At 34.7% G+C, this 13276-nt stretch overlaps 1 protein-coding gene across 1 annotated transcript in view; it reads left to right on the forward strand.

Annotated features, from left to right (window-relative positions):
- The window catches only part of VPS13B (vacuolar protein sorting 13 homolog B), a 915321-nt gene that overhangs the window by 63546 nt on the left and 838499 nt on the right, over nucleotides 1-13276 (forward strand). The window contains exon 4 of the mRNA XM_032760928.2: nucleotides 7131-7251. Within this exon, the coding sequence (XP_032616819.1) occupies nucleotides 7131-7251 (121 nt within the window). The remainder of the gene's footprint in view (nucleotides 1-7130; nucleotides 7252-13276) is intronic.

The following is a 13276-nucleotide window of genomic DNA, read 5'->3' on the forward strand; positions in this document are numbered from 1 at the left end:
AGGTTGAATTTACCATTTTACCTTAAATATCAGATTTAAAAAAAAATCAATTGGTAATTTCCTCGGTAGTGTAGAGCTTAGAGAGTAGTGTCGTCCTATATGACTCATGGTCAGGCATCTGTTTTTCTGTTCTGAAATTTGCGGTGCTCATTAGCATCATATTGCAATGTTAGAGCAGACATAAAAGTTAGATTATATTCTTTCGTAGGAGACTGAGAAGATAATAGTGTCATTAACTGAATTAGGGAATAAAGGACAGGATTTTGGAGGAAACAATGGGAGAAGGGGAAAAAGGAGCTTAATCAGTTGCAGAGTTACGAGTTTTGTTTTAGACGTGCTCAATTTGAGGTGCTCACATAAAAATTTTTTCTCAGTGCTACTTCCCTCATTATTTAATTTCTAAACTTTTGTAATAATCTATTGCTAATGTTTCTGCTTTTGCTTTTGGCTAAATATTCAGAAGTGTCTTATTCCTAAATGAAATACTTCATCTTTTTATTCTCCCATTCATAAGTTTAATTGGGTTGTTTAATATACAGAATAAAGTTTAAATTTCTTGGACGAATAGGCCCTCTGCCATTTGCCCTAGTTTCTTTTTACAGCTTGATATTTCACTGCTCTCTATTTAACCTAAATTGGGCTATCCATTATCATTTCAGTAAGACATGTTACCTTGCCTTGTTCAACCTTTCCTTTTTCATTCCTGTGGGTACAGTCTTTTCAAATCTCTTGTTCTCTGTGATGTTTTCCTGACTACTCAATCTCATTCTGATTTTTCTTTTCTCAGGATAAGGAAAGGTTAGGTTGGATAGGTTAGGAAAGGATAGGTTGTTAATATAGTATTAGACTTTTCAGTTACCTTTTTCTCATAGGGAGGCAGTAGGGCAAAGTGGTTAGGATTGGGCATTTAATAGCTGTGTGATTTTGAAGCACTTAACCTCTTTATGCCTTTGTTTCTTCATCTATAAAATGAGGATATTCTTGCATTCATAGAGTCGATTAGGAGGATTGAGATATGAACATAATGTCTTTAGCAGTATGTGACATATTGAAAGCGTTACAAATACAAAGTTTTTTCTGTTTGTCTCTTTTTCATTCCATCCCTGCCTTCCTTCTTTCTGTTTGTAAACCAAAAAGTATCTGAGACAAGTCTCAATTTAAAAGTTTATTTTGCCAAGGTTAAGGACAAGCCTCAGGAGGTCCTGATGACGTGTGCCCAAGGTGGTCAGGCTACACCTTGGTTTTGTGCATTTTATGGAGACATAAGACATCAATCAATATATATCAAATGTACATTGGTTTGATCTGGAAAAGCAGGACAACGTGAGGAGGAAGGGGCTTCCAAGTAATAGGTGGAATCAAAGATTTGCAATTGGTTGAAAGAATTTATCTAAAGACCTGGAATCCATAGAAGGGAGTGTCTGAGTTCAGATAAGGGATTGTGGAGAACAAAGTTCTTATGCAGATGAAGTTTCCAGGTAGCAGGCTTCAGAAAGAATAGATTGTAAATGTTTCTTAATCACACTTAAAAAGGTGCCAGACTCTTAGTTAATTCTCTCCTGTATCAGAGAAAAGACCGGGAAAGGGATTCTCTACAGAATATAGGTTTTCCCCACAAGAGACAGCTTTATAGGGCCATTTCAAAATATGTATAAGGGTTATACTTTGATTTCTTTCAGAGCCTGTGATCTGTCATGTGATGCAATACTAGAGTCAGGGTGGAATTTGGTATCTTATTGCTACAAAAAAGTCTTAAGATTTCCGTTTTAATGTTAATACTGGTCAGTTGTGCCTGCACTTCAAGGAGAGGCGGGTATAATGAGGCACGTCTGACCTCCCACTCCCATCATAGCCTGAAGTAGTTTTTTAGGTTAAGTTTGGAATGCCTATGGCTTGAGCAGAGGGGTCCATTCAGATAGTTTTGGGGGGCTAAGAATTTTATTTTTAGTTTATGCCTACTCTCCACTTTTCTTAAGAGAAGCTCTACTTTTCTTATCCTTGAAATACTTACTGCCTGGTATGTGTATGTGCTCAGTAAAGGGAACTGCTATTTCTTTGTGACATATATAATCATTAACTCTTTTTTTTTTTTTTTTTTTTTTTTTTGAGACGGAGTCTCTGTCACCCAGGCAGGAGTGCAGTGGCATGATCTTGGCACACTGCAACCTCTACCTCCCTGGTTCAAGCGATTCCCCTGCCTCAGCCCCCCGAGTAGCTGGGATTACAGGTGCACAGCACCACGCCCAGCTAATTTTTTTGAAGTTTTAGAAGGGACAGGGTTACACCATGTTGGCCACACTGGTCTCGAACTCCTGACCTCAAGCAATCCACCTGCCTCCCAAAGTGCTGGGATTATAGGTGTGAGCCACCATGCCTGGCCTGATTAACTCTTAAGTTACTAACTTTTTAATGTATACATAGGTTTTGTTATTTGAGTAAACAGGTAAAATACTTAGATAAAGGTATCATCTATTTTACTACTTTTTTTTTTTTTTTTCCTGAAGGTGCCTAACACATACTTTTCTTTGCTCAGACATCTTTTGCTGAGGGAAGTTATATACAAGAAAACAAAGTGCAGTTAAATTAATCTGTTCAAAAACCCAGTTCCCCCCACAGTGAATTCCGGTAAAAATTTGATGGTAGAATGTGGTTTAGACCAGAGTAGTTCTGTATTTACTTTTTTTTTCTTCCTCCCTGAATTTCTGCCTATTTCACCTTCTAAATCTTAGAGTGGATCTCACAATTTCAATTCTGTGGTTTAAAAAAAGTGGGAGAGGGAGGTGGCAATCTGATACACACCCACCAATATGAAGGAAAGGAATGTCATAGGTAGCAATAAAGAACAAATTTTTCATAACATGTTTTGCTATTTCCCTGATATATGTTCTGGCATAGTTTAATAGTTTGATCATTCTGTGGCTGGGGCAATATCATGGGTTGGGGGCTATGTGGGTGAAAAGAAGGCAGAGGAGAGATGGCTAATGGTTGAGTCATCTGGGAAAATGACTCTGGTCCTTTTACTGAGTAGCATGGGTCTCAGAGATTAGAAGAGAAGAGATTAGAAAAACACATAGAAGTGTTCACAGTGAATACGGTGATCTCTTTTATGATTAAAATGTGGCCCAATGAGTGTTCAGCTTTGGTCATTAAGGTTAGTTATATCTTCCTTTGAGATGATCAGATGAAAAGAATATAAGGGAGGGTCATTTCTTTTTCATTTTTCCAGCCTGTCATAACCCCTTTTTGCCACCCTTGATAGAAGATGGAGACAGCCTCCCTTGTGGACTAAAGTTGATGTGTGAAGAGATTGGTGCTATACATTCCTCTTTATTTAAGCATGCTTGATATATATATAGATATATATATATATTTATGACTAAAGTTAAGGTTTTAAATATTGCTATTAAGGTAGAGTTGAGTCACATTTCTATTTTTACCATGAAAGTTAGTGAATGTGTTTTCCCTGGCTCTCTCTTGTGCTCTCCAAGTGTACTTCTGAGTAAATGACTTTATTTAGCTTTCTGACTTTGAAGTGTACAGTGTTACTCTCAGAGATTCTTTATTCCATCTGGCAGTTGTCATTGTACTAGCTACTGGAGAGGATAGAGGTGAATGTTCCTAAGAGCCTTGTAGCTGTTCATTTCAAGCCCCTTTGGTGACCAGAGCTGACAGGTGAGTCTTAGTCTTAGTTCTTTTCTGCTTGCGAAGTTTGGTGCCACAGGGTTGAAGAGCATAAATTACATCACCTCTTAGTTTCACTGTTCACTTTCTCCTTCTTCAGCTCTTTCCGGCATCTTAACCTCTTGCTCTGTAATTTTAGACAAGGATTTGAATGCTTTAGTCACTTGTTTTCAGTTTTATTCTAAATTTTATTGACACTATTGTGAATCTGGGAGTTGATGGTTTTCTAGTTTTAGTTGACTAGCCCTATGAGGGACAGGGAGAAAAGTGTGCAACATGAACTCATGATCTGTCAGTATGAAAGTAATGGATCTGTTTACATGCAGTGTTTGCCACACATTTTTCCTCTGTTAGGAACTTTTGTAAGGAAATGACATTCTTGCTTGTTTCATGAGGAGCAAATGGCAGTATTTTCAGAAATAGCTATGTGATCCCCAAGAGAAAACATTCTTTGGCCATGAAATATACTTACCAGACATTTTGGAAAATTGTAGCCTAAATAAGATATAACTGTAATGTGTTTGGCGTTAAAAATTATCTTAAAATATTTTAGCTGGTATTTTTGAGAACAGAGTTTCTTTTATTAGTAATTAAGGGCTTTCAATGAATGCAAACTGTGTAATAGTCCACAGTGATGCCTACTGGTTAAAAGAAGATGATGAATTCAAAACTAATGGAAGTAATTTCAGTCTTAATAGTAAATATTATAATTATTCTTATTTTGCTTTATTTTTATTTATTTAATTTGATTGGGGCACAATTTGAATGGAAACTCACTTTTATTTGATACAACTAAAATGTAATTGAAATGAGAACAAGTTCAAATCATTGAAATGATTAATTTCTAATTATAGTATATACATTGTCAAAGTTTCCTAACCATAATTAAGAAAGAAGTGTTTACATGTTTGGTAATGTTTGGTTTATAGTATATATTCCTATGAGTACCATGATTAATGCTCATTTTTTAAGCACACCAAAATTTCAAGTTTTTAAAATAAATTTTGTTTAGGCAAATAAAGTTATTTAGTTTGTTTTTCTTTTGAATAATAAATACATGTAGTTTGCAGGGAAGCTTTATTTACTTTTTTTAACAAAAATTTGAAAACTCACCGTTTTCATTTAATCCCATTTTGCTGCTAATAATTTTTTAAAAATAGAGTAAAAATAACTTGTTCTTTCTTTTGCTTTAAAATGTTTGTCATCTCACATATGCCAGATTTATTGGACTGCAGTAGTTTTAGTGCATTTTGGCTGGAATGTTTATTATGACATCACCATAATCTATATACAGTATGTGATTTCAGATGGTTTCAGTGTTAAATATTTTCATAATTATGCTAGTTTTGGCAGTTCACTTGGAACTTTTTCACATCTCTTTAATGAACATGTTTTACTTCTGGGCTTTTGAGACAACCATATGTTTCAAAAATTAATAATGTGCTTTTAATGTTAATGTGCAGAAGTGTATGACTATGGACATTTTTAAGGATTTAAGTTGAACTAAAAGTAATTACAGTAAGGCTTTATTCACAGTAGTAGTCTTTTAGTATTTAAGACTGTAACATCCCCCAAATAACAGAAGATGTCTTTATGAAGATTGAATAGTGAAGTTATTTTGTGGAATGAAACCTGTGATGTTTGTTTTTCATTAACTTAAAATGAACATAAGTTCATGAGAAAATTTTCAGTGTTTGTTTATGGTTGCAAGTCTTTTTGCTTGTATGAAGTTTCAAACAAATTTTTTTCTAATGTATCACTACCATCTGAAGCCATGCTATTTTGTAAAACACCTTTTATTGTATATTTCTCTTAGTGTGATAGTGAATAAAAATTTTCTTAAAGAGGTCTTATCATTCTTATTTGCCTCTAGTACCCTGTTAGTTTGGTAAACTAGTGATGATTATTCTTTTATATGCTCTTGAAATTTTCCCTTCAAATATATAAAGTAGAAAAACTAATTTAATACCATTCTTGTAAATATTATAAAATAGTGTTATTATTGATTAATGAATTCATGGTGCACAGTGCACTCTCAGCTACTCTTTGTGTTGGTATCTGTGATCTCTCACTCCACATGTGCATCTTTACGTCAAGCAAAAACGTATTCTTTTATCCTTAAAAAAGGAATAAGAAGTTAGTTGCCAGATGATTTTCCCTCATGTTACTACTCTTACCTGTTTTCTCTTTGTAATGCCTATCTTCGTGAAAGAGCAATTTATTTTTTTTGACTCCATGGTAATTTCTCATTCACTCATGAGCTACTCATTTACTGCTCCCACTTCTCTCTCTCTGCGGGAACTGCTAAATCTCCTTTCTAATAGGTTAGTGGCAGCCTCCTCCTAATTACCAAATCCTGAAACAGGTCAACTAGAATGAGGACTGAGAATATCTTTATGGTTGTTAACAGTACCCCATTTTTATTGAAAGGTCTGTGCCTTTAACTTCATCTGTCTTAGACACTGTATACTCTGGCCTTATTTGACTAATCATCATTCTTTGTACGTGCTACATATGTTGATACTGTTTTGCTTTTGCTTATGGTTCCTCCCACCATCCCTCATTTAGCCCCAGTCTAAACCTTTTTAAACATTTCTACATTTGATTTTGAATGGCCTGATCTTTCTAGTTCTTCCAAACAGAATGACTCTTTTTATGCTCCTTATTACTTAAAAACAAACAAACAGGAAGTATTGCTCTTGTAGAATTAGTTATATACGTGTTTGATAGATTCTGAAGTCCCTAAGGACAGGATACAAAGATAAATATATCTAATTTATCCTTGTAAATCCAGCAATTTGGCATGTAAGAGTATTACATAAATGTTGAATCAGGACAGGAAAAAAGTACTCATTTGCAGTTATGAATACAGGGATAAATTTCAAAAATATGTATAATTTATTTGTTTCTGTTACTCATATTGAAACCCAGTTAAAACTTATACCTAACATGAATGATAATTTAGTATACATTGTTTAGGAGAGGATTATAAGGATTATTAAGATTAATCATTAAAGATGACCAAGATAGCTTGGATTGAAAATAGTGTTTTAACATATAAACAACAAATAGGAGAAAAATTAAGAACCTTTTTATTTATTTTGCACTTACATAGAGATGGATGTTGTTTAAAAGCTTTCATTAAGTGATTTTTTCTTTTGCTAGAGCCATACATAAGAATTCTTTGGAGAATGTCAAGTAGTTTGTTTTGATATCAGCTAAAGAAAGAAGAATTTATAGTTTTAAACTACTTGTTATTAATATTTTTTAAATGCTGTTTGAGAATGCAAATTATGAAAATTGGTTATGTAGTTTTTAGAGCTAAAAAATAAAATTATATTGATCTTATCTCCTGTAGCTACCATAAACTGCGTATATTAAAATTTTTTTTTTCTTAATTCTTGAATATGATTGATGGTTTTCTTTTTCTTTCTTTAAAATAAAAATAGGATGACCATGAAAGCTGTGGTTCTAATTCTACCAACCGTAGTACTACTGAGAACACAAAATCATCAGTCAAACAGCGGAGAATTCAGCAGGCTGCTCCTACAGATCCTGACTTACCACCAGGTAACTTCTAATGGGATCGATAAAACCAAATTTCAATTTTTGGCCAGGCATGGTGGCTCATGCCTGTAATCCCAGCACTTTGGGAGGCTGAGGCAGGTGGATCACTTGAGGTCAGGAGTTCGAGACCAGCCTGGCCAACATGGTGAAGCCATGTCTCTACTAAAAATACAAAAATTAGCTGGGTGTGGTGGTGTGCACCTGTAATCTCAGCTACTCGGGAGACTGAGGCAGGAGAATCACTTGAACCCGAGAGGCAGGGGTTGCAGTGAGCCAAGATCATGCCACTGCATTCCAGCCTGGGTGACAGAGTGAGACTGTGTCTCAAAAAAAAAAAAAAACTGATCATTGTTTTAGTCCTTTGTAGAATATATATTTTTAGTATCATAAAACTTTTAGGCTATATGTGCATATGTACTTGCTGCATGACTTCAGAACAAATTGGGTCCTGGGATTACAAGTGTAAACCACTGTACCAAGCCCAAGCTACTTTTATCTTGAGACTCTGGTATCTTTTAGGCCAGACTTTGGATTCTGCTGCTTTCAGCCTTTTCAAGAGGAGAGTCTGGAGAAGACCTGTCTGCTTCTTAATATCCCCAGACTGGAAGTGATGTGTATTCCTCTGATCAAATTTCATTGAGGAAAACTGTTTGCAGGGATATTACTTATGACTTAGAAGTTAAATCTCAGTAGCAATTCCACATTCCTGAAGTGGGAGCACAAATTATTGATGGATAGCTAGCTTCTCCGCCATACAGGTGTTCTTTCTTATTAACGTATCAATCTATTCTTAAATGGATTATGCTTCAAACTATTATTTTGTTAATAACCTTCAAGATAGCTGATGTTTATATTTTATTACAGAAAACGTGATCATTAGAGAACCTTTATTTCATTTTAATTTGACCGAATTTCAAATTATTCTTTAGTGGAGACAGGCTGTTTATTTCCCTAAATGTGTATCACTGTTTGAATAATATGCTAGAGCAGCTCATTGAAGGCTATTTTTGCCCTCAAAGAATTAACTGTTTACGATAGGAGCCTTTTAAACTATCAATCACAGGAAGATGAGCTCTAATGAATCACAAGTAATATCATTTGGGCACTAAAAGGAGGGAGTTGTCATGTCCAGGTGTGTGTGGCTTCTGAACACACACATGAAACAGAGGCAAAACAGATCAAAAATGAAAGTATGGGAGATAATGTAAGAGACAAATAGTAGCCAAAAATAAATCTGTATCTTTGGTATAAAAATGAGACAAAAAAAAGAAAACTAAAGACAAAAAACATTAATGGAGATAGGTAATAAAGATACTAAATTATAATAAAAGATATAGTTCTCCAGAAGATACACATTGACTTTGTATGTACCTAACAATGTGACTTTGAAATGTCTTAAATCAAGCAGGAAAAAAAAAATCTCCAGATTAGTTCACTGGATATCAAAATTTTGTTTTAGTAGATACATGTAAACTCTGCACTAGGCACATAAGACAGTATACATTTCTTTTGATGCACACATTGAGTATCTACAGATATTAACAAAGACTTGGTTGAAAAGGAAGTCTTGAGAAATTTCAAAGCATCACTATCATGTGTCTTTCTCTCTGACCACAATGTGATTAAATTAGAATATAATTATTGATGTGGTTGTATTTGCTTCTGCCATTTCATTTGTTGTTTTTCTTTGTTCACTCTGTTTTTTGTTCTTGTTTCCCATCTCATGCCTACTATTTACTTTTTAAGAGCCCTGAAGTAGCTGCTCCATACATTCTCTGCAGGTTTTATGGCTGCAGTCACTGGGAAAGACAGGGTGGAGTGCTTAGTTTCTCTTACCCAGAACTGAAACTGGTTAACATTGTGGTGTACAACCTTTGGAGTCTTTTCTTCCTTTACACACCCACACTCACACATATGCACACACAAACAATTTTTTATAACCTAAATTTTTCATTTAATGTTATGCCAAAAACATGTTTCCAGGCCATTCACATTTTTTACATTGTTATTTCAATCAATGGCATACAATCCTGCTGTATAACTCTTCTACAGTTTATTTAACCAGTCCTTTTTTTTGGTTTGATATTTAGGTTATTTGTTATTTTTAGTTTTGTAAAATGCTTTAGCAAACATATGTAGGTAAGTCTTTGCATACACCCCTGCTTATTTCTTTAGGAAAAATCCTTTCCAATTTATAGAGTCAAAATTTGTGAGCACTTTTAAGGTTTTTGGCATAAAATAGCTAAATTACTCTGTGAAAAGTTTGTAACAATACTTTATTCCAATCACATTTTTAATCTAATGCTGTTTTTTATTATTAAAAAACATCTCTTAAAACTTTTATAGGTGGAAAATGCTATCATACATTTTATTGCTAATTGAGATTTCCATTTTTACCATTTTCTTTTTATCACTTTTTTGTGAGGAAAGCTAATTTTTATATTTTGTTAGCTGACCAGTATTCAGTACTTTTTAGTCGCTTCTTTTGGAGTTTCTATATAAAAAGTACCGTCGTCTTTGTGAAATGACTTTTTCCCTCCTTTGCAATACTTATACACTAATTTCTCTTTTTTCCCTTTATTTCATTGTCTAGAACTTCTGTGACCATCTTAAATAATATAGTATCAGCAACTCACATCGGTTTTTTTAGCTCCTACAGTAATTGTCCAAAATTATTACCTAGCTATTAAATCTGATAAATGTTTTTAATTCATATTTTATTGGGCCTGTCTATAACATTGACAATAAATATTTTTTATTCTTGCCCTTTTAACAAAGTTTTTATTTTGAAACAATTTCAGCATTTCATAAAAGACAAGAACATTCTAAAGAACTTATTTTCCCTTTAACCATTTGAGCATAAATTTCCTATCTGATGCTACATAATGCTCAAATAAATTTTACACCAAAAACTTGACTATGATGTTTTTATGTACTGTAACCAAGTCATCAACCATGGAATTTCTGATTATGAGCAACTTGGCTTCCCAGTGACCACATCAAGATGAATCAATTGCAGATGGTGTCTCTTTGTAACCAAAATTTTTTGATACATGCCATTTAAGACTATCAGAGAAATAAATAAGATATAATCTTTTTTCTCTAGGACTTCACAGTTTATCAGAGAAGATAAGCATACATATACATAAAAAAATGACTAATAGTAACATAAGCCCAAGAAAAGTGGTAGAGACATTTCTCTTTAATGTTGAGGTGTAGGATGGAGGACACTGGAGAAGACAATACAAAGCAGAGGAAAATTATACTGCAACTGAACAAGAAGTGTGAATGGACAAAAAGTATTCTAAAAAGGAGGAAGAACACGAGTAAAGTTAGTGAAAATTAGTGTTTTCATCTGGGCCTGTGGATATAGATGTATGTTTGGAAGAAACATACATCTATATGGGAGGTATGGGGAGAGGTAGATAATAAGAATTTCTGGAGAGAGGTTGACTAGTAGCAGGCTGTTTTAGAGCCATCTAATATTACTTCTTGTAGGTTCTCATCCTTAGTGTGACCTTCTGTTTTCAGATGCTTGTGGAGTACACCCGGATGATGAACAAATATACTCCCAGGGAGTCTCTAAGTATGGAGTGTTGAGAGCTATTAGATCTACTTGACACTATCTTGTACCTTGCTTAGAACCAAGTTACTGTGAGGGATTATAGAGATGGTGTGTCATTTATTCCACTGATAAGTTTCTGTTACTTATTTTGACATTGCATTTTTAATAAGGAAACAGCGATAGTCTTCTACAGAAGTAGTTCTTTTGATATTTGATTCTTTTACTTTGGTGAATTGGCTTATTCATCTCAATTTGTATGTCAGTTTTATAATACAAAATGGAAAGAAAAAAAAAATATATATATATTTTGAGACAGGGTTTAACTCCTGTCACCCAGGCTGGAGTGTGATGGTGCAACTTTGGCTCACTGCAACCTCCGCCTCTGGTGCTCAAGCGATTCTCTTGCCTTAGCCTCCTGAGTAGCTGGGACTAAAGGCAGATGCCACGACACACAGTTAATTTTTGTATTTTTGTAGAGACGGGGTTTTACCATGTTGCCTAGGCTGATCTCGAACCCCTGAGCTCAAATGATCTGCCTGCTTCGGCCTCCCAAAGTGCTGGGATTGTAGGTGTGAGCCACCATGCCCAGCCAGAAAATATTTTCAAAAAGATGAACAATCCATCAGTAGTGTTCTATCAGTTAAAATACATATTGTGTTTTGTTTCTATTACTTTGCATTATAATTCTGTGCTATTTTTGATAATGTTTTAAAGATAATAAAAACTCATGAATGCTTACATGGTTTTTAAGAGTACTGTATTGGCCAGGCATGGTGGCTCATGCCTGTAATCCCAGTACTTTGGGAAGCTGAGGAGGGTGGATCACGAGGTCAGGAGTTCGAAACCAGCCTGGCTAACATGGTGAAACCCCATCTCTACTAAAAAAATACAAAAATTAGCCTGACGTGGTGGCACGTGCCTGTAATCCTAACTACTCAAGAGGCTGAGGCAGGAGAATCACTTGAACCCAGGAGGCGGAGGTTGTCGTGAGCTGAGATCATGCCATTGCATTCCAGTCTGAGCAATAGAGAGAGACTCGTCTCAAAAAAAAAAAAAAAAAGAGTTCCCTATTCATGACAGGTTTTTAAGAAATAGGGAAACCAATATTAGTCATGCTCACTTGACTTCCTGGAAACATTTTTATTTTTATTTATTTATTTTTGAGACGGAGTCTTGCTCTGTCGCCCAGGCTGGAGTGCAGTGGCACGATCTCGGCTCACTGCAAGCTCCGCCTCCTGGGTTCACGCTATCCTCCTCCCTCAGCCTCCTGAGTAGCTGGGACTACAGGTGCCTGCCACCACGCCTGGCTAATTTTTTTGTATTTTTAGTAGAGTCGGGGTTTCACCGTGTCAGCCAGGATGGTCTCCATCTTTTGACCTCGTGATTCACCTGCCTCGGCCTCCCAAAGTGCTGGGATTACAGGCGTGAGCCACTGCACTTGGCCCTATTTTTATTTTTAAAATCTGCATTGAGTAGTAATAATACGGGGTTATGTACATTCTAAGGTTAAATTGTTGATACTTAAAATTTCTTTTGGAGGTCTCATTTGTTAAGAATTATTTTAGCATCTACTCATGAAAGAGTAATTGTTACTTTAAATCTATTAATATTTTGAATGTTAATTTTATAGCATGTGATAATTGGCACTCTAAAAGCTGCTAATAGTTTCTATATAGGAGAAAACCTCGCATCTAAGTTGTATTACATTTCTTTCCTATTTGCATCATTGGGAATGAAGAAGGAGTTGGGTTTTGCAAACATGTTATGGTTGAATAGATTTAAGTAAGCTTTCTCCCAGCAGGCTTTAGTGTAGGTGTTAACAATGTCAGATGCTGACAGAAGTTGATTCTGTTTTGTCCAGTAAAATTCTGGGTTAAAGAATACAACCATATGGTTATTTCATGAAATAGCTAAAATTTTAATTACCTTTTAAATAGTTTTCTTTAATAGTGGAAATGCATTACCTTTTAGTTAGCTTTTTACAGTGAAAAAGATTAATTTTTTTCTCCTGGCTTTTAAAATGTTTATATTTTTAACTAAATTTCTCAATAATGTATCCATGTACACACTTACTTGAGAAACATAAGTGAGATTATGGAGTATTCCTCAGTAGCATGAAATTAAAAGAAAAATTTTGGAGATTCTAAGCAAGCCATGGAGAAATAGAATGTTCATTAATTACTTGTAGTGTTTTGAGTTAACCTGTATTTCTGTTTCTTTTTCTTGTTTCGCTGTGTTCTTATTCTACTTTTATACATTCTCCTTCCTTCCATACTTTTGTTTTTTCATTTTTCTGTCTTCTTCATGGTAGTATTTAAAAAAATACTTATTTAACTCTTCCTGTCTACATTTTCTTCTTCATTCATATTTTCCCCTCTACTCTATTTTAACATTAGATATTAGTAAGTGAATAGAGTTGAATCCGTTATGATGGTCATGTTTCTTCTATCCCAGGCATGACTT

Source organism: Hylobates moloch, unplaced genomic scaffold, assembly GCF_009828535.3.
Source record: "Hylobates moloch isolate HMO894 unplaced genomic scaffold, HMol_V3 SCAFFOLD_9, whole genome shotgun sequence".
Lineage (NCBI taxonomy): Eukaryota > Metazoa > Chordata > Mammalia > Primates > Hylobatidae > Hylobates > Hylobates moloch.